This window comes from Vanellus vanellus (assembly GCF_965231255.1).
Source record: "Vanellus vanellus genome assembly, chromosome: 6".
Classification (NCBI taxonomy): domain Eukaryota; kingdom Metazoa; phylum Chordata; class Aves; order Charadriiformes; family Charadriidae; genus Vanellus; species Vanellus vanellus.
The window spans coordinates 32,926,511-32,948,991 of NC_138911.1; the positions used below are offsets into that span (position 1 = coordinate 32,926,511).

Consider the following 22,481-nt stretch of genomic DNA (forward strand, 5'->3'; position numbering starts at 1 on the left):
TTCACAAAAATACTGTGAATTATAATAGAGCAGTTATTTCTTTTTAGAGAGAATTCAAGCACAGAGAAGCACAAATTGATCTTGAGTATCTGCTGATTTGGGATACTTGATTTTCAGTTCCTGAAGACTTGATTATTTTGGGGGTAAGCCGCCTTCCCCCTCACCCCATAGATGACACGTTTAACATGTGTTTCAATTAAGGTGTGAGTATTCAGCACTTGTGTAAATTTGAATTCAGGATCTTGACTTGGTGCCTGGAAAAGGCATGAAAAGCACAAAATGGAAGTGACCTTCCATTAAAACTGTTTCTGTGTTTTCCATAGATGTTTTATGGCAAATGTGAGGTGAGAATCTCACCCTTCACAATAGAGTTGAACTGCTTTTAACAGTTCATTTCTCTTTCTGGAGGCCCCATCCTCATTCATTACACAGCTCTCACCTTTTTTCATCATATGTGGCAAGAGTCGTATGCCAATAACCTCTTTTGCCACAAGTGTCCATACATTCCTCAAACAGGCCTATTGGGGATCTTGAGTGAGGTGAGATTCTGAAGAAATAATACTGTATGATTTTTTTAAGAAAATCTCTAGTGAATCTGTGAACCAGCAATTAATTTACGAGGGACCTGCTCAGGCTCTTAGGATAACCAGTCCTCTATTGGTTTCATCCTTACTAATTATAGAAAGAGAAAATGACTGAGTCCTTTCTGTAAATGTTACCAAATAAAAATAAACAGGAAGGAATTGTATTGGTACAAACAGAGAATGAAGTTTCAAGCAGTTCAGTGATCAAATCAACGTTAGCTGCACTACTGTTTTGGAGTCAAATAATCAAATTACTACAACAGAAAATGGGAACTTCAAAAATTATGAAGGGAACCCAGGAGAAAGCTGTGTGATTATTAGCAAAAGCTAAAAAAAAAAACAAAACCAAACCCAAACCCTTTACCTGCAGCAGTGAAATAAAGTCATTGTTTATTACATACTTTGGTATGTAAAATCTGTCTCATGTCCAAGCCATATGCTCAAAGCCATTCTTCCTTGATTTTGCCGCTATGTATGCATGAATCCTTGACTGCCCCTTCCTTGTCCAACCTTCCAAACACAAGTCAAATAAGATAGATCTCAATAAAGAGTGTATTTAGTGTATTTCAAATTTTGCTTTCAATACACCTTCAGTGAACATCTTTACAGGAGTGGAATTTAGGGTTAAATTTTCCTGCAAGAGCTTTCTTGGTGGCTTCTGTGTGCTAGTTCACTGCCCCGTAACCTGTCCAGATAATAAAACAAAAGCCTAAATGGCTAGTTCTGACACTTCTGCTCCCAGGAGCAGAATTTACTCAGGATTTAGGTCAGTTTAAATAAACCCTTCATAGACAAGCAGGGTTTCTTGTTACTGTTGCCTGTGTTTATTGCCCCTCTCTAAAGTACTGAAAATGCAAAATCAGAGGAGGTGCACTTCAGGCTCAGGAGCAGAAGGCCCTGGATGGTCTCTAGCATCAAGATACAGAAAATGGGAGCTGAAATTGTTAAGGAAATAGATGGTGTTAAGACATTATGCATAGGTCCTAGCCATTGAACATGCCTCAGTCAGCAACGTTAGAAATACATGTGGCTGCCTTATGACAGACGTCTCCATCCTTTCTGGTAAACACAGCAATTTGGCCATCTCTGTGTTTTGGAGCTGAGTGAGAAGTAGCACAGCTTATCTTGGGACACTTCTGACCTCTTGGAGGAAAGACCGCTTGAAATCTATTGAGACAGAACCTGCTGGAACTGAAAGCAATGGAAGTTTCTATTCTTGTTTCCCAACATCTGAATGCTTGCTTAACTTTACAGCCTTAGAGTTTTAGTTTTTTTTTCCTTGCTGTAGTTCCCATTAAAAATAAGCAAAACAAAAGTCACCTTATTAGGAAGCTCCAGGACCTACTGTGTAGAGCTATAAGGTGCGGCCTTATAGTGTGTAGAATGTGCCGACTTCATGATGAATGGCTCTCAAGACTGCATAGATATGTCACCATAGTGGGCAGAAAACAGAACTGATATTTGTGCCCTAAAGCCAGTTCTGAGATGAATCTGTTTAGTGTTTGCATCACCCTTTCCTTCAGACTCTTCATCTGTGAAGCAGCAATAATAATAATAACTAGCATCTATTTATGCATAGCCATGTTATGTGGCAGTTAAAGACAGGAAACTGGAAAAAGTATTCAAAGAATTAAAAGAAAAGATGTAGAAATCTTGTTCAGCAGAACAAAATTGCTCAGTGGAACTAAGATTTAACTCCAGCCACACAAAAAGCAGCCAAGCATTTTAAGTGAGTATAAATTCTTGGTCTCTCTGTTGCTGTAGCGCAGCTGAAAGGTGATGCTATCAGTACTGCAATGCCCTTTCACCACAGAGAGGGATCGAGGCAGAGGCTACTTGTGGCATGAAAGAGGGAATGACCAGCTGTACTCCCTACTGTCCTTTAGGCCTTTCTGCTCATGGGCATAAGCAGTTGTGTTGAGCTTAGGAGATGGTTGTTCTGAGCCTCCTGAATAATGCCAAGCAAGTCGCATCCCTGCCCTGTGCCTAAGTATCTCTCCTTGTATGCTGGATTACTTCCTTCCTTCAAAAAAGGCTCTGAAATCTTTTGATGAAAGCTCTCTTATCTGCCAAGGTTATTTAGCTGGTTTATGGCTTGTATTGTTCTGTATCAGCACACAAAACCAGAGCTAGCGCTTTATAGCTGTGTGGTGATGTATGAGTTAATGTGTGTTTACACCAATCTGTCTACCAGGCCTTGAGATTTGGCTGTACGGCCGTGTACTAGGTAGCTGTGTTTGGCTGCCTTAATTTCCTCATCTGGCTGTGGGCTTGCTAATTAGTATCCATTCAGATGTTGCCCCAGCGGGAAGATACCATCTGCTCACATGGACTGAGGGCAGATGTAGCCACGTGTCCTGCTGGCTTAGGTCACGATTCTGCAGGGGGAATGGGAAGGAGGTACAAGGTTGGTTCTTCCTCTTGGTTCTTCCTCGCAGATCAGTTTTCTCAGGATCACACTGTGAGACTACATCCACATGTCCAGTTGCCAGGACCTGTAAGCCAGGTTCCCCATCCTCAGGACTGCTGAAACTACAGGAGTTGGTCTTTACTTTCAGACTTTTTGTTTTCTTGTCTATTACCACTGTTTTCTCAGCAAATAGAACATCCATCCAGAAATAGCCTATCTACATCTGTTCATGAATGATTTTTCAGTCAAAGTCATGTTTAATACAATGATGCCTCAGGTCCCACCATGGTAACTGGTGACTATTATCTTTAACAGTTACAAAATTTGTGGTCTAAGTAGGTGATGCAGCCTGACTGCTAATGGTTAGGGGCATGTCCAGACCTATGTTCATGACTGTGCCATCTGGCCGCGCATCTTGAAAAATCCCTGGACTGCAGCAAGTCCAGCACAGGCAGACAAGCTCTAGTCAACCCCTGGGCATGCCTTTGACCTGCTATCTACCTTTGAAAAAACTTTGCAGTGCTATTGCAGCCTAATGGTGTGCTGCTGGGGCATTGAGCCTCTCCCCACAATGCCGCACATCTCCTCTGCGTTTTCTGATCTTCCTGCCCACGTTCACTTGTAAGCTGCAAGGGGCTTTGTTGCTCTCTCGCTGGCACTTAGCTCTGAATTTTCCTTACTCCCTGCTGCAGACTGCCAAGCATATTTATACTTGCTCAAGACTTAGATCTCTCCCTGCTTTGCCAGTTCCCTATGGACTTCTAACGAGCAGCTATTGGATCAAAGAGGCATGGCTCGGTCTACTCACAAAGCAGCTCCTCTGGAAAGAAAACAGAATGCCCTGGTTTCAGCAGCAGTTCAGACTTCATCTTCTCCAATGCCATTTCATGGCAGCTTTCTCACTGAGCGATTCAGTGAATGTGCTGCACGATCAGGAGTCTCTTCCTGTGGATTTCCTGAGAAATTCTTCTTCATTGGGGAACTCTGGATTATTTAAGAAGTGAAGAACTAACAGAGCCTGTTAAGTCTCTGCCTAGTAAGTGCTGCACACCATCTTCATTACAGTTTTGAAGGAAGTTCTGAGGTAAAGCAGGGCAGAATTTCCTAGTGGATAGTCATTAGAGAGAAATCAGATGCACTCCCTGTGCATGTGCGCAGCTTCAATTTCAGGTAGTTGGTACATGCACCACTTAATACCTCTTTGCAGTCACCCTTCACCCTCACAATCTATATCAGTGTGGGAAGGTAAAGGGAGCTTGATCTAAGCAGTGAAAATCTAGTTAGGGCTGCCTCAGTCACTGACTACTGCAACATGGTCCCATGGTACCTATATTTATAAACCACTTAAGCAAATTGTTTGTGGGTTAAAATGAAGAGGTTCATCAAACTGGGATTAGCAATTTACCTACAAGAAGCTTATTCCTTTCATGTCGCTTATGTTAACTGTCCCCAAAATCAAACCGTATCAGTACCATGCTCTCTGAAGAAACTCCCTAGGAGGATGGGCAATCCTTTGGGGGGACTTAAGCCTGCAATTTCTGCAAAGAAAAATCTTTCAGGCCATCAGCAGCACAGCCCAAACTTCCCTTCTTGTTCTGAGTTTCTGTGCCTTTCTGTGTGTTGGTATTCCAGGCGGATAATGCTGCTGGCACACAGCAGGGTTTTTGGCATTCTGATAAGGTTATGCATGGGTGGGGAATTCAGTTAGCACCACACCCATACTGTGTGAAGTCCTTCTGTTTGTTTATCTGTTATTAAGTCACCAAGTTCCTAACAATCCCCCATGTATACTTACAGCAATATGTTCAAATGGCCATTCAAGAAATTGCAAAATATTTGTTTTTTTTGAGTTGTCCTGGCTAATGAAAGAGGCTATTTTATCTCTGCCAGATAGAAAAAATATTGGCTTTTGAACATTAGAAAAACCTTTTAAAACAACAAAAAAAGCTAATTAGTTTTTTCCATAATGTGATTTGTTGAATTTCCTGACTTTTTCAGAACAAGGAGATGTGAGATAGCAAACAGACAGAAGTTACAAATTGCTGTAAAGCAGTCATAAAGGAAGAGGAATACATTTGTGCTTTCAGGAAAAAGCCAAATTCAAAGTAATTCCTGGGCTGTAAGCTCCCCTGCAAGGGACCCACAGGTTTGAGGTCCCAATTAGGCCACTGCTTTGCAGGAGCATTTGTCGCTGCAGCAGTGGGCCACAGAGAAGTATGCCATGAGGTGCCAAGAAAGACATGCAGTTACACACTTTGTCACCAAGACTGTTCTTTGGGCATAGATAAAGGTAGGTGCATGCAGATACAGGGAATTGTGAAGTTGCTGTCAGAGGGCTCTCTACAATGGAAGAGCATGGCTTGCGATTGTCCTGCAAGTCTACAATACAATTGGGAATTGAGGAATGAAGATACTAGGCAAGACAAAAGCATACTTGGCACAGCTTGTACCCCGAAATGTGCATAAAGGTGAAAGGTTGACTGCCAGGGGTTCAAATGTGGGCATATAAGAATATAAGCCCTGCTGATGCGTAGGCGTATGGTGAGTGTACGATGCTGGAGGACAGCTTCTTTAGAGCAGATAGCAGTAACTAGAAGGTCAGAGGGAGGATGAAGGTTTTCTGCTTCCAGGTTCTTCTCCATTCTGGCGATATGCCTCAGTATTTGAATGTAAGGATCGCACCATGTCACTGCAGCTTAGAGACTCTGACAAAGCTTTTGCTGCTTAGCCCATTCACAAACAGATGACTCATTTGACTTCCCACCAGCAATTTTCCATGCTTCTGAAGTCTCCTGTCTAAGATAAGCTATGGAGATGTGTTTTTACCAGAGTGATGACAGTTGCTACAGCATGTCTCAGAAAAGGACAAACCACCATGGGAAGGGAGAAAAAAACCTTTGAATCAGTACCAGAACTGGAATGTAAGTGGAATGACTCAAGGAAGCTAGTCCTTCTCTCTTCATCAGTGTGATTACTGTCAAGCAACTGGAATGATCCCTATTTAAGGAAAATCATAAGCACCTATCTATAGGACATGACACATAATTATCAAAAAAGTGTGGCTTCTGAGCACCAGGGAAGATAGCCCCTTTTATTCCCCAATAATACCAGTGGTGGAATAGCAATAAAGTCACTGGGTCTTCTGGGCCCTTTTGATAAGATATGAAGTTGATGCTCACCATAAATAGGAAGTGAATTGAGAGGCACTGAATTGATTCACCTTAAAAATTGTTGATGTTGGAACTTTACCTGAGGACAGCAGTGACAGAAGGTTTTATTCTTTTATCATGTCTTTCCTCCCTCTTGAAATAGGAATGATTTCTTTCTGATTTGCATGTGTAATTTACCTTAAGTACCAGAAAAGGTCAAAACCCTCTGTATTTTCTAGCAGTTTCCCAGCCTGGAGTTACTTATCTGTCTTGCAGCTGTTCTAAAACTACCCTACTATTTTTGTTTTTTTTAAAGGAGAAGGCAGGCAGGAGAAGGGTGAGTCTGTGTTGCTAGGACCTGTCTGGATCTCTGAGAGCACGGTCAGAGAATCTGCAGCCGCCCCTGGGACAAACCTGGCTCAGAAACACCTGAGGGATCTGGTACAAATTCCCCTAGAGTCACTGAAAGTGCAATTTGGCTGCACGACTGAGGGGTGGTGAAGCATAATAAAACATCCCTATTTGCTTCTTAAATTATTGTTACTTTCTTTTATACCCAGAGAAAGCTATTAAAAAAGAGTAGAACCAACTCTGGAGTTAGTGCACGTGGTTCACATCCACATGTGATCGCTTTTCAGAAGGCTCTTTAAGGTCATTTGGATTTGAGGGATTAAAAACCCTTGAAAACAGATTGGTATATCATTATCCAGCTTCCTTTTGTACCCATTGATCCTTTTCACGCCTTTATTCCTTGAAATATCAAAGGGTTGGTTTCCTTATTGCTCAGCATTTCTTGATCCAAAGGATTGGATCCAGGGCACAGTACTCAGAGTCGCCACCTTGGTAAATGGCTAAAATTTGAATTAATTATTAAAGCTGAACTAGGATTTTTGGAGCAAACCAAGTCATCAGAAGCAGAGCCTTTTAAGGGGATCTGACAGTTTCATTAAAACTTCTGATAGGACATTTTGTGTGTTCGAACAAAACATTTAGCTGGTGAGACATACTCATCTGCAAGTAACTGAGAGCTTCCTGGACAGAGAGAAGCTTGCTGACATGTGGGAGAGCAAGTTAGACTAAAGATTTATTTACCTTTTCTCTTATATTTCGGCAAAAATTCTGAATATCAGCCACAAGATCTTCCTGGAGCACGGAGTCCCTCAGCCTCTCCTGTGGGAGCTGTCCTACTTCAATAATTTACATAAACAGGGAGATAACACATTTCAGCAGGAGAAGAGGGAGGCCTAAATCAGAATTTGTGTGCTTGTGGTTTTAGAAGCTCATTTTGAAGTTGTAGAATTTGCAGAAGTTTCCAGAGAGAGAAAAATATTTTGGGAAACAGGGGGTCTTGTTCTTGGGCTGAAGGGGCCTTAGAAAATAGACCTGGACGTTAATGAAGTGAGGTTGGCCCATTCTTTGTTGACAGAGGAGAGGGAAGAGAGTCTCCTAAGCATCTGAGGTGGCTCAGGTCAGCCTTGAAAAATTCTTTGGTGTCCTAGATGAGGCTGGCTTCTACAGGGCAGGGATTATGGACCCTGTCACAATCAAATCCTTTGCAGCCAGAGTCTTAGAGCTGCAGCACTGCAGTGCTCAACCTGGGAGGTAAATAGCTCCCAGTCTCCCAAAGTCAGTAGGACTCTCTCAAATCAGCCTAAAAGGATGCGGTCCAATAGGAAATACCTTAAAGATTAACAGGTGGAGTCTGCACAGCGAATCCTGCAACCTGATGGTTACAGAGGACTGAAATAGGCATCTAGCATACCCACTATTGATGCTGACACCACAGTGATATTAAACCTGCCTGCCAGATTGGATGGAAATGCTTGGGGAAGCCACACAATCTGAATCTCCTTGGGAGGCAGGGGATGATCTCAGTGCAATCATGCTTGCTTGCATGTGGATCACATCTAGGCTGGATGCTAGGGCTTCTTTCCCCTTTTCTTTGTGTTATTGGTAAAGATCTGTTCTATTGATAGTAGCAGAGAGAGGCTTTGTCATTGTGTATCAGTGTGATAGCAAGAAATACACATCTCTGATAACTGAAGCGCAGCGTAAGATATCTCTGTGATTTGCTTTAGAGCTATGTCTGATGTGTATTTCCCTGATGGTTTGGCTGTCTTGGTTGTCCTTTGTCAATGTGAGTGGAGCTTTGGTAGAACAGAGGGATCTTACTTTACTGGTAGAGGGTGTGGAGCTGCGCTGAAGTGACAGGAGATGGTACCCAGCACATATTCTTTTCTCTCTGGCTATTCACCCATCCCTTTTCAGCTAAGGCAAAGCTGACAGCATATAACAAACTTATATGAGAATCCTGCTTTCCTTAGAGGAGCTTGACTTTCAGCAAATGCTTTGAAAAAGGCAGGTTTGCTGAATCAAGGACCAAATGAAGGCATTTTTTTAATCATCAGTGAATAATTCAAGCCAAAAGCTTTTCAGGTGCATCCCCAGGCACACCTGAGTTCTCATCATAATGTTATTAAAAACTAGGAAGCTCTCCTTAGCCTGAAAGCTATCGGAGAGAAAAAGATTAAACACCAGAGGAGGGAGCTTCAGGTGGCATTTGAGTCACAGTCAAAAGCGGCAGAAGCTTTTATAAACCAGCCTTTGGCAGATCCTAAGTAGACAAGTAATACCTGTGTTTTCCTTAGTCAACAATTGCTTTTCAGTTGCCTCTGTTGCAGAGGAGGAGATAGGTGTTTAGTTGCATAAAAGCCTACGTGCAATTCTGTTAATGGCAGGGGACACAACGCTCCCAACAGACAGAAAGTAGAGAAGGAAATGAACAAACAAAAAAACAACCACAGGGCATGAAAGAACATTAGGAAAGCTTTATTTCGTGATGCCTGAGCCTGTCCTCACTGAAGCTGATGGAAAGACTTGCTTCATTGCAGCAACCTTTGAATGTTGTTAGGTCTATGGGGAGGGGAACAGGCTGTGTTTGTTTTCTGGTTTTTAACTGCCACATACGTTTAGAAGAAGCTTATTAATAAAGACGTCCTGCACCCATAAATTATCTTCATGGTTTCAGATGGATGTCATTTTTTCTTGTTTCTGCCTGTAAGTATGCACAATTTTGACTGCGTGCGGTTAATAAACTGCTATATGCATTGCAGATGTGGCTTCTCTGCTGTGGCAAAATGAGATTTCTAGATGTAATTTCTGTATTAGTTAAAATTTATGAAGTATTTGTGAAGTCCTTGGAATAAATGCTGCTATAAAAATATAAACATTTTTTTCCATCATTAACCTTTCTAGGCTGGCTATCCTGAATGAGTCTTATAGCCCAACAAAAACTATTAGTGGAGTAACTCTCATATGGATCTCTCAGCTCTCAGTCCATCCTATTTTCCCTGTCTACCTACGTGTGTAGGGGAATAGTATGAGGTGGCAAGTAATTTGAAACAGAAATCATACACACACACACACACACACACACCCCAGGGCAAGTTTCAGCAGATAATTTCAATTTTTTGAAAATGGTCTGATTTTGTCGCATGTGCCTCTGCAGTTATTTCAGGTTTTCCCTTTAAAGTGATCCATCTAGCAAAAAAGATTAAATGTAAAGATATTTTAAGAGTGAATTTGAAAAAAAAAATAATCTCAAGCTCTTTGGGGCCTGTATAAATGTGTGTTTTGCACCATCTATTTTATTTTATCTGCTTTTAGCATCCCTCTTCCTAAACCGAAAGTCATATGTCCTTATCTGTTAGAAATAAGCATAATACCTTGGAGCTAAGTTTGTTCACACTATCTGGGGAATTTATCTCTAGTCAGACCATCGTGGAGCCTTTGATCCTTTGTGTGTACAAATGCCTGAGAACAGATGCCTCCTTCCCACAAATGAAGATAGTAAAGAAAAACTTTGTCCTTTTCACCAGCTGCCTGTTGATAAATGAAAAGTGTCAGGAGCATAAATGAACTCTAAGTGTGTTGATAGGCTTTTGAGACTGGCACCTTTTGCTTAGGAGTCCTGCCAACACTGCCAGATAGAAGGTCATTCCCTCTTCATATGAGTTTGTGTGTTCTCTCTGCTCATTATATCTCCATCCACAGTAACCTGCTGTTCACTTACATTAGGAAACAAGGCTTGAGACTGAAACACAGGATTGTCTTGGTTAGCTGTTCAGGAAAAAAAGAGATGCTCTTGATGTCCATCCCTCTGCGTATGGGTTGCCCTGGTCATGTTCAGCATGTCTGTAGCTCGAGAAAGGACGACCCTATTAGGCAACAGCTGTTCTTAGCCACTGGTCCCAAAACAGCACCTGCTAGGAGAAGGCAGTTCTTCACGCTGCCATGATAATATGAATGAATTGCAATTGCTCATTCATTTGGTGGGAGAGTCATTATTTTAAATGTCGCTAACAAGACCAGACTTAAGTATACTTAGTATTCCCCAAATGGTCATCTGTTATGAGGCCACTTGCTGCCTACCTTGTCAGCCTGCAGCTGCTGGCTGTACGTATAAGTGCTGGTTACAAGGAACTTCATGCTTAAAGAGTGTATTGCCATGCTCTGGTGTTGGTATGTAACTAATCAGTGATGCCACTCAGAATTCAGCTCTGAACGCGTTTCATTAAGACGTCAGACTTGCAGCCAACCTCTCCACTGGTGGCCTGGTCAGTGAAGCTGACAGTGCTGTGAGTGCTGAGGTGCCATAAGCCAGCTGTCTCATTTAACCCAGAGCTATCTACTCCATCGTCTCTGTTCTTGGCATCTCTCTGCATGCTGACTCCCACATAGAGGCAACTCTGTCCTTCCACTACAGGACCACAGTGGTGACCGATACATTCTGACTAGCATCATAAGGAGAGCAAGACCATGGGTATTAGTCCCTCCTTTCAACGCTTTCCCTTTTCCTCACTCATGGCTAATCTGAGTCAGACAGTGCAGTTGCCGCTTCTGCTTTGCATGGGAGGAACACCCACAGTCCTGGAGAGGACCCATGGGAGTGGCAGTGCCCTCCCTGCTGTGGAACAAAACAGGATTGCATCGGAGAATGGGGGAATTTTAGACAGTTGCTTATATGCATTTAAAAGGTTTTTCCCTTCCTCCCTTTGACTTGGGATGCTACCTCCCAGAATGTAGCCTCATTACTGAGCTTATTCAGCCTCATCTAGTTTCTCAGCTGTACCCTTTCCTCTGCAAGACGCAGGCCGCTCCTGGCTCTGGTGAAGGTGTGCTGCTTGCAGCTTCGTAGCCTGGTGCCACCTCCTCTACTTTGTTGATGCCCACAGGCTGGTTATATCCCTAGAGTAGAAATCGTTGTTTTTACACAATAACTATACAATAAATCTGTTTCAAGCAATTGATCTTAGCATGCCAGCTCCACCAAGGTGAGACTGGGTTTTCAGGTGCATTGTGAAGGCTGTGTGTCTGTTCTCTTTCAGGAACGTTATTTTCAGTGTATATACCATGTACATCGGCTGATCAGGAGTGCAGAGCTAGAAGTGTGTTCCTCTCTGACGGTCTTGGACTCCGTTATCTCTGCCAGCACTGGGCAGTTGAGTTTTTGCAAAGTGATAAAAAAGATGTCCCTGTGTATTTGGGTTAATGGTTTATTCCAGATGTGTCCAAGTATTAATTTCATCAGGTTGCCATGCTTCTCTTTCTACGTATGTTTTTTGGCTGCCCTAGCAGACCCTGTAAGCTTTGACTGGGCAGATGTGCTGGTGTGTATCTAACGGCCTTATTCTGAAATTCTGATAAGCTTCATCTATGCTATATTGTCTAGGCCTCATAGGAGCCAACTCATGCAACGCTGGAAAGATTCCCCTTGGGCTCTAAAGGCTTTGCTCTGAAAGTGCTATGGGGTGTATGTTAGACTCCTCAGGCACCAATAAAAGTCCTTTGCATTCTCTAGGATGCACCACGGGGAATACTGTACAGTAGCTTAAGTGGATACCTTCCCCATGTGGACACCACCTCATTTTTAGTGAGGCTGCTAAGTGGAAGTGGCAGTGGGTGGTTCAGCAGATGTTCAGTGCTGAATGCTCAGAGCATCAGTTTGAAGACAAGAATTGAAGTAATTAGCATGTATTGTTTGAGGAATGTAATGTTGCCTCTGCTCATCTTGATTTTCATGGATCAGAGCACTACATGGTGCCTTTGGGAGGGCTCACTGAAAAAAAATTCCTAAGTGCCTTGAGTTATACTTCTGTGCATGGCCTGAATTACCTCAATTGCATCATCCACCACAGCGCAGTACCTATTGCATTTCAGACCTTTTTCTTAGGTTCTACAACTAATCAGCCCTTCACCTTATTTTGAAAGGAGCTCAGCCTTTTAGACATAACAGTGTATGTCCAGAAAGCCAAAGCCCTCCCAAAATGCAGCACATCAATAGTGGTGTCCTCTAGAAGGCAAGATCCTCAGCTTCTTCCATTGCTGGATGGCATTTAAACCCATGTTTCCGAGCTGCTTGGCTGCTCCCCTACCCAGAGTAAAGCTTTGTAGGCAGCTTTAAGGCCTTGCTGAGCAACGAAGCCTCGTTCTTAGGGCACCTGGGGGAGCGAAGAGTGATGGGGTGCAGTCCTTATTCCCAGGGCAGTTTGTACGTTTTAACCAGTGACCGTTTAGTGCAAAATGACACAGCTTAAGATGCTCAGAGGATCTTTTTGTATCCCAAATTAGCTGTTTCTTGACGAGCTGAAATCCTGTTGTGCATCTGACAGCTGCCCAGAAATAGTACCCAAAACTGTCAGATCCCATTTCTCCCTCACGTTTGGCTTCAGCCATGGATGTCTCAACTGCTGTTTCCACTGAAGTCTGCAGATGCCAGCTGGGTCATTCGCAGTTCTGACACAGAGTGCCCAGAAGAAGCTGCAGCTATGGGAGACTTGGCTGTCTGTCACGAGGTGCCGCTCAGTGGAAGCTGCAAGTACATGCAGCCTCTGCCGAAGTTTCTGCCTGAAACGGGGACAGGTCTCTTGGTGGGCAACCGCAAGCTGTGCTCGCTACCGAAATGCTGGATTTCAGGCTGTGGCTGGGACTGGCTGGCTGGCTGGCTCTGCGGGGTGAGAATAACTCACACCTTCAGGGATCTGACAGTGACACAAAGATGAGGAAGAGCTACGCTCGGCAATTATAGCTGGACACTACTCACAGGAGGTTTGCAAAGCTTAGGGGAAGATCTACGTGGGCTGAAGTGTTCCAGGCAGTAGTCCAGCCTCTCATGTACTCTGCAGGGTTTCCTATCCCAAACACTTTTCTGCCTCAGAGAAGCTGCAACTAAACTCTGAGCTACCTTTCAGACATATCTTACATAGGCTTAGCCCTTCCCTGACTGTTCATTTCTTTAAAGTTCCTCCTCCGGTCAGCTTAAGAGACTCGACTGCTTTCTTGTCAATGTCAAGCTCAGGCTCCACTACAGGTATGTTAAGTTCATAAAGGGATGGTAGAAGGACAATCTTCTATGACGGTCAGGACCAGTGATTTCTAGCCCATAATAGTATATCTGCTGAGTCTGACAGGACAAGTATGTGACCTGTCACAGAGAAGTTTACCCCCTTCAAAAGAAAAAACTCCATTTGTTTGGCAAACAAGAAAAAAAAACAACCCTAAAATCCTAAACTCTACAAACCTGTAAAAAAGGAGTTCTGCTGGTGGAAACAATGGATGGTAACAGGCTTCTGTGAGTTTATTGTTCCAGTGTGAGATTTGCAGTTGAGAATTGCCCTGTAGAGCTGCAGTAGGTAGATTTTTCTGTGTCTTCTATGCAATTGGAAAACACCCACTTCATCTTGCTTGTGCTGTTTTATTTAAACTCAGTTGGCCTAACCCCACTGCACTCAGGTTTATTTGATGTTTCTCCATTAGCTAAGTACTTCTGGATGCTCCAGCACAATATGCTTTATGGCAAGGAGTGAAAAACACAGGAGCAAGCTGTAGAGTCAGTGGCATTCGCTGCCGTTGCCTTTTTGTTCCTGTTGAGCACTGTGTTTTGCTGTGGAATAGTAACAAGGCTTCACTGACAAGAGGCGAGGACAAGCATGACTGGGGAAAAGGAAACCACTTCGATTTCATCATTACCCTTAAGCTCCACAAACTGCCCTTTTGTGATTGATGGCCAGATGCCCACACATCTCCATTCTTTTTCTGGCTCTTCCTTGCCTCACTGGTTCATTCTGGGTGAAGAAGCTCCCATAAAGAAAAGGCAAACGTCTCAGCATTGCTTCCACATTGGGAAGTGCTATTTCAGTTGCTAGGGAATCTGCTTAGAAAAGAAAGCCAACTCTTAAAAACAGTATTTCCATTTCAGGCAGTTTCTGTTGTTTCAGCTAATTTTCTGAAGAATCGTACCCTGGTTTTGTTTTTGTATTAATATCTAGGGGGAAGTCTTTATTAAGACTTACGGCTGCTTGAGAACTAAACTCACATGCACGCATACATCACAAGGAGCCTAAATTGAGTCACTTTCTACACTGGCAATATGTTGCCTAAGTTCCTGGAGGGGAAGAAAGAGAAATGCTGCAAAATCCAGAGGCAATTGTGCTTCATTTTTTGGCTTTGGCTTGGGTTCAATGTTCGAGTAGAACATATTGAATACAATTTAAAAAATTCAGCAGTATTCTTGTGGAAACGATCAGGTGAGAAAATAAAATGGATCAGCAAATTTTCTATGAATGAGTCTTAAACGGAGGTGGAGAGGTCATCTGCTTACAGGTTCAGGCAATACCTCTAGCAATGGAAACCAGGGATCTGGATGGAGATAAAGAATTGCTAATAAGGTAGTTGCCCCCAGATTAAAAATTTCAAAAATACAGTTTTATATAGCGGTGTCTGAGGTTAAGTAGAATGCAGCACTGGTAAGAACTGAAATAAAAGTCCTCAGAGTGTATTAGGTAAAGAACAGTCTCTGCTTGCAAGTAATTTTAGCAGCTAGATGGTTCTGCTCATTCTCTGATACCTAATGATAATGTCTTCATTTTCACACATTGATTTTTAAACAAAGCATGTCAAAATAAAGTGAGTTCTGTAGGCTAATTAGCACGGTCACAGGTTTGCCGCCTTCTCCACACCTCATTGGAAACTCCACGCTGTTGGAGCAAGCTAGTTCCCTTATCCTCAAGGTGACTGTTGGAGTGGGGTTCTGCCCAGGCCATACGCATGAAGGACCAGCTGGTTGTCAACCGTAACGACTATAATGTGGCACAGCCCATCCTGTAGCAACTGCTCTGGTTGTGCTCCCTGAAAATCTCTTGAAACCTATGAGCACTGCATTTGCATTGTCAATAATAGACATCTCGCCAAATAGTCTCCTTATTGGATTACAAACACCTTCTTAGTTTTTGCAGTAATTAGTGTTAAATTAAGTGTCGTTTTAGATGGGAAGAGGGTGGGAGTAACAGCAAAGGAATTTAGTATTGGCAGAAGGTGCCTTATGGACAACCCTGGAACCACTAATCCATGCAAATGGTGGGACAGGGTCTGTGGGGTGGGGTTTCCATGGGAGACAGTGCTGGGAGGGAAGGAGAATTCAGGTATTACGACTGCTGTACTGCCACAGACTTCAGGCTCTAGTATACTGGTGCAGGGCCATGCAGGCAGTATATTTACTAAAGACAGGTTCTTGAGGTACGCTGGATGATCGATTCCACGTGCCTCTTCTGTCCCTGGTAAGGGAAATGGTAAAATGTAAAGGGAAGCTTCCCCTGTGTGGCCTAAGCCAAATAAAGCTACTAAAATCTGGCACCTATATGTATGTGTGGTCAAATGCTACAGAAGAAAGGAGCTGCAGTATGCAGCAAGTTGTTTCATTGTGCTGAGTATGAGATGACCTTGGAAAACAACATCTGTGCTAGCAGAGTGTAACCCAAATCTGTGCCAGGAGTGTCTATGACGAAACACAGGCTTAGTGAGAAGCTATTTTTGTTTTTTCCTTGCTTTCCCACATTTAGGAAATACCATATGAGGAGAAATTAAAGAGTGATGTGCTAGGATAGGAAAAGGACCCTGAGATACTGTAACTTGACTGACCCGGTGTGTCAGCCCGAGGAAGAAAAGTGAGCAGCAAGAACATCTTCTCAGGCATCCCCATCCACCTAGTCAGGCTCAGCTTCTGCACCCCTCAAGGTCTGGCCAGCAACAGCCTAAATATTTTTCCAAAACTTTTGAGCTGCTTGGAAAATGAGCGTCATTGTCTTGGTTGAGAAGCACCAGCAGGCCTGTCCTTTTACCCATGGACCGCCTGGAAAGCAGAGTGGCCAAAGCTGTTGAGGGCCATGAACTGCTTTCCCCGGTCTCTGCTATGATGCTGACAAGGGCTATGGCTGGCAGGGCTCTCTATGTGTCTTGAGCAGTTGTGTAGCATTTGCATTTATCGCTGTTTCTGACTGCAGAAGATGCTTCCTGCATTTCAGACGGCTCTCTGCTGAGCAAAGCGGAATTCACCCTGCTGAGGCGGTGCTGCAGATGGAGATGACATTGCCACCATGCATGTGTTTTGGTACTATTAACCATGGTCCTTTTCGGTTTGCTCCACAGATACTATGTGGGAAAGAGATCCCCCGCTGGGTGAACCGCCTGGCCTACTTCAGCTCGTGCATCCCCTTCCTCCAGAGCTGCCTCCCCAAGGAGTGGCTGACCCCGGCAGCCCTGCAGAGCCACATCAGCCTCGGCCTCCACAAGGAGGAGCAGGGGGACACAACGGATGAGGAGTCCCCCTCCACCTCCGCAGCCCCCTCAGCCTCAGGCACATCGCGAACCTGTAGACATACCCGGGTCTAAACTGTGCCCAGTGTACCCTCAAATAACATCTCCCTCTCTCTTGTACTATTTCTCTCTCACACCCTTCCACACACCGTGGTTTCTCTCCTCTTCTTCAATGGACAGCACAGGGGAGGGAAGACCCTTTCCACTAAGGAAGTGAAGTTTCAGTCCCTTTTCCAAGGGCTGCCACTACAATTGCTCAGCAAAATGTCCGTGAACGCCAACGCTGAACTGAGGAGTGTGGCAACTCAACTGGATTCTCCTCCCAGGCCCCCCATGTTCCTCGATCCATGGAGAACTGCTGGCTCTCTCGGGCATGAGAGCATGCATATGGGCAGGGGGGCACCATACTGTGATGTTCCTTCTCTGGAACTGTTTTATCTTTTTATCTCTTCCCCCACCCATGTGAGCCCAGCAGCCTCCTCTCTGTTTTGGCTGGGCTTGCCATTCCCCTATGACAAATCTCCTGCCCACACCCAGTGAAGGAAGCAGAGCCAGAACTCGACCTTCTCATCTCTTAGACCAGCAACAAGCTCCACTCAGCCCCATCCCCTTTGTAATTATCAGGTTTCTAACTCATGTGAAGGACAAATGAAAGGTGCTGCTGTTCTATGACCACTGGTTTTCAGTACTCAAATTTAAGAGCTCGAATGATTGTCTTGCTCTTGAAAATAATAACAAAGAACCTAGAAAATGAATGTGTTACTGTGGCTTTTCTTTGGGGTCAAAAAGAGGATGGGGCTAGTGCTTAGAGGCAGCTACCAAGTAGGTGCAGAGATGACTGTTGACCATATTGGTGCTTTTTGGCACAGCCCGCTTTCAGTTTCTGTAACTGTAGGCAGCATTCCTGGTTTCCTTTTTTCCCTGGATTCGCTGGGGAATCTCTTTCCTAGCTGACGTTGCTGTTGGGGGAACAGCCCTCCTGAGCACAAGGAGGAAGAGTGTTAATCTGTTGGGAAGGTCAGTATTCCCTTCAGCTTTTCCTCCTGCACTCATAGACCTAAAACATGGCTCCAGAGCCACCCTTCCCCAGCCTATTTTCAAGCCAACCGGAGAAGGTAAAAATAAGTGGTGAACCCAAAGAATGTCAACCTGTTTTCTTCTCCTCCCTTTTTGGAGGTGGAGGGGGAAACTTAGGGCCACATCTGGAAAGCATGGATGACCCTTCCGATGCACGGGCCACCACGGTGCCTTCCATTGTGTGCACTGTTTCAGTGGCATGAAGAATGGGCACAGCTGGCTCACTAACCTCTCCAGGCTGGCTCGTGACAAGAATCTGGCCATTGGATGTATTTATGCTCAATTCTGACAGCTGATGAGAAAGCAAAGGAGGACAAGTACACCAACTCTTCCACTCAATTACCTCACTAGGAGTTCTAGTCAGAAGATGTAGGAGAGAATCAAAGGGTAAATCCAGGCCCCCTCTCTCCCTTGCAACTCCTCTTGGCTACACAAAGGAGGATGAAAAAGGAACAGGCACAGTGTTGAGGTGTTGAGAGGGGGTTGCCATTTTAGAAATGCTGTTCTCAACAGCTACTACAAAGTCAGGACTTCCGCCCTCCACCCAGAAAGAACTACAAGCCCTTAAGAGGGGTGGTTGTTTCCTTTTATTGGTTGCAATAGCATGCTAAGTTCAACCAGCTGTTTCTTTAGCTCAGGTATACAGAAGTGTGTGCTTTCAGGGCTGAAGGTCTTGGCTATGATGTACATCATGTCTGCATAGACAGCGCTTAATGGTTTGTTACATGTGCACGCTCTTAGAGAAGCAGGAGGCTTTAGAGAGGTCTATTGAATGGAAATAGAACTCACAGGATGGCCTCACTCCACCGCCTCCTGAGGTGATGCATGTTTGGGCAACAAAACCTTTACAACACGCCTCTCATTTTCATCCTCTGAACAAATTGCTGCAAGTTCTGTACTGAACTGAAGTCATGTTCCTTATTAACCTTGGCTGCTCTCAGCCAATACTGCATTGTGAGCAATTCTGCAGCTCCTGGTATCCAGTTCAGCACCAGTCTTGATTACCCTGCCTTGTCCAGGCATGTTTAATAAGATTTCCATCCTGTTCTCCATCCTGCTGCCCAGAAACCTCGTTACACAATGTACTGTTGCACTCTCTATTCCCCTGCAGTCATGGTCATTGCAGCCTAAACCAGCAGCGCAAGCTCTGTTTGTCTGAAGTTCCCAGTGTGCCTGCCAATAGCCAGCAGCACATTATGTGCAGTGAATTTTAAAATCTCTTTTTAGGTCCTTCTCTGGAGGAAAGTGAGAAGAGACTTTCCCAGAGCTTTTGTCTAGGCCAGGGAAACTGCAGTGAGAAACAACTGGTTCCCGATGGGACAAAGGCCAGCCAGCCATCACCCTCATGTTTCCGCTCTGCCCCTGAGCTCCAGATAAAGCACCGTGTATACATCTAGGAGAGAAGTAGGGCTTCGGAGGGACATTTCACACAGAAAACCCTCTCACAGTATTTCACAAAATAAAAAGTGCATAACCGGCTGTATGGTAACCCGGACAAGAAAGCTACATTCAGCCTCCCTGCGGACGTGAATATGTGCTTTGAAGTATTGGGAACAACACTTGGGGTGAGCTGTCAATATCATAAAAAACAGATGTTTGTTTATCTACTTTTATGTTTGTCTGTTTATGGCAGTAGGGGTCACATCAAGAAGGCATCAAACCTCTTTTGTAAATCAAAACCAGAATATATTCCAATCTTTAAAAGCGTTTCTCCCCACCCCTCTCTGTTCAAGGTGACCGACCAACAATGACGAACAAAGGGACACTGTGGAAATAAAATATATATTGATGATAGCTTTACTTCTGTAATTTAACAGCATTTTAGATTATTAAACATGAAGACATTTTAAAAGTCTAATTTACTGTTCATCTCTGGTACAGTATGTTTGGTTTAGGTACTTCTCTTATCCTTCTCATTATTACACAATTATTGTTGTTGTTATAGAATTATATCATATTTGCATTTAGTTACACATTTGCTTTCTCTTGCTGTTTTAGAGCATAACGCCATGGGAAAATTTTAGATACCAACAGTTACCAATGAAAACAAAAGAGCAGCTTATGAATCTTAACAAGAGCACCCCAGGGCACTGACCTAAACTCTTAACCCTTCTTACTGCCAGGACTTCTGGTGCCCTTTTAAAAGTTGGAACGAGAGGGCACCAACTCTGCACGTGGGCTTCAGCTGCTGTGAGTTCTGTCCCTAGCAGAGAGCTAATAGCACTCAGGTGGGACAGGAAGACTGAAGGTGAAGTTAGCCTAGTGCTGGAATATTAGAGTTACAATACAAATGACTTCCAGGGAGTTAGGGTGAGAAGAAGGGTTAAGTAACAACCTTTCTTCTCAGCACGTCTGTATCTGTAATAGCAACTCTCTTAATTTCAGGAGATTATTCTTACTGACTTTTTTTTGTCAGTTGGCTTCTTTTTCCTGAGTCTGTGATTTGAGGCCTCAATCTTTCAAACTCTTAAGAAGTTTTAAAAGGGACAGTTGTGCTTTCAGAGGCCCTGGGTGAGCTGGACCCCCAGCACTGAGCCTGTGCTGTCTGATGAGTTCATCCCAGTCTCACCACAGCGCAGGGATGGATACAGACCCGTTCTCTTGCTCTCATCACTGCTGAGAGTTTGCATTTCTGGAATTCAGACCCGTGTTGCTTTCATGTTATTGAGGTACTCAAGAAGCAGACATTTCCTGGTATGTTATTTTTTTATTCTTCAGTTGTGTTTATTCGTCTGTAGGCTGGAGAGGCTCTCAGAACAAGTTAGTGACCACTGGATTGTGATAACATTAGCTTATCTTCTTACATGTTTGATTTTCTTCTCATTTTAGTTGTACATATGTGGTGGCTTATTGACATGTTCAGAAAACTTAAGTAAAGTACCTCCACCAATTCCTTAATGTGATTAATGGAGAAGACCAAAGGAAGTAATCATCAGTGTTTCATTTTTCAAATGGTTTTAAATTACCCTTTGAGTTGAGGCAGCAGGTGCTCTGTTCCACTTTGCACCTGCTGTGCTCGCCATCAGGCAATGATTTGGGTTGTGGAAAGGCTGTGCGGTGATTCAGAAAGCATTTAAAAGAGGAACTTCCATCATGCCAGCTCCTATCACCACAGGCTACCAGAACACGGCAGAGCCTTTGGCTGCAGTAATATGTGAAAACATCACAACCTGTGCCTGGAGAATATGTGCTCTTACCTCCAATACGTCAGTACTCCACCATTGTGCATGTGGCTGTAGCTGAGAGGTGTTTGAGTGGATGGCAGGGCACATTTAATTACTACTAGCAATGAATTACTAATGGCTCTAAATCTCAGAGTAAGGCTGTCTGTTAGTGCTGTTGTAGCCAGCTTTGTTTTGAAAAGGCTGTAAAAGTTTCTGGGCATCCAATGTAATTGAGATAAGGGATAACAAGTTGGGAAAACAGACAGTATGATCATGGCAATCCTCTTTCCTTAGGAAACCAGGCTACAGAATGAAAGACATGGTTAGCAGTCAGATCTTGACAACTGCTTTAAGTAATGAGCTTTGATGGAAAGCTCAAAATTGCAGAAGATGGCCCTCAGTAAAGATGTGTGTTCACCTACGAAAGCTAGTGGGGACTGCATGTGTGGCTTCACAATGTTGAGCTGGCTTGTCTCCTTTTACAAGTAAAAGATTCAGCTGGCTAAGTTCTGGTTGGTCATCCCCTGGGTGAATTAGTATTCACACAGCCTTCAGCTCCTACTGGAGATGGCAGAGGCTGCATATGCTTCCCTCCAGCGGTGCCCTCCATGCTTACCGATCCTGAATGGCAATGTTTCCCACTATTCCAGCCCTGTTCTCCCTCCCACCCTGCCAAGGTATCCCAGGTGTAAGCTGCAGAAGCAATTAGTCTCTCCATGCCACTTGCTTTCCTGAAATGTCCCTGACCTCAGTTCTGCAGACCTTTTCTGATGTGTGTGGGGAGGTGAAATCCCTAGCTCTGTTGAGTTTCAGTGAACTAGCCAGTCATTTGAACTAATCATAATTTGATTGTGATTTTGCAGAGTGGCACATTTTTGCCTTTGAGGTCTGCTTTAACTAAGCTAAGGCCTTTTACCAAATACCCCACAGAAGCACAAAAGGAAGTTCAGAACACAGAAAAATGTCAGGAATCTGAGTCAAGTCCTCTCACTTGAAAGTCTGTAAATGTTCAGGACAAAACAGATAGGTATGCTCAGAGGCTGGTAACCCTATATATATGAATTATATCTCTGTTGCTGCAAGTTCTTACCAAGTAGGTATATGCAGTTCTAAACCTTCTCTAGGCTCCAGACTGCAGTACCTAGAGCTCCTCAAGCATGAAAAGGCAATCCTTGCCTTGCTGACAGGTGGGAGAGCACTTTCTTCACTGCTGGGAATGCTGTGGCAGCTATGGATGCTTGCATGGATTTTTCTTCATTATGCATAGCATGAGCCTTTGTTTCTTCCCGAACTATTTGCAGCAGGCTTTTCCTCCGTCTGCTGGAATGGACTTGTCTGGGGAAACATGTTCTTTCTTTTGCCTTTGAGGTTCTTGAAGGGAGCTTCTCCTGAGGGGCTTCCTGTGGCAAACCACCCGGCCGCATGGTAGCACTGAGCTCATCATCAG

General features: G+C 44.0%; 1 protein-coding gene across 1 annotated transcript in view; it reads left to right on the forward strand.

The window, feature by feature from the left end:
* LOC309673437 (deubiquitinase DESI2-like) overlaps positions 1–16,868 on the forward strand; it is a gene marked incomplete at both ends in the record, with an annotated part of 61,918 nt that extends 45,050 nt beyond the window's left edge. The window contains one exon of the mRNA XM_082485205.1: positions 16,626–16,868. Within this exon, the coding sequence (XP_082341331.1) occupies positions 16,626–16,868 (243 nt within the window). The remainder of the gene's footprint in view (positions 1–16,625) is intronic.
* Between the last annotated feature and the right edge of the window lie 5,613 nt (positions 16,869–22,481).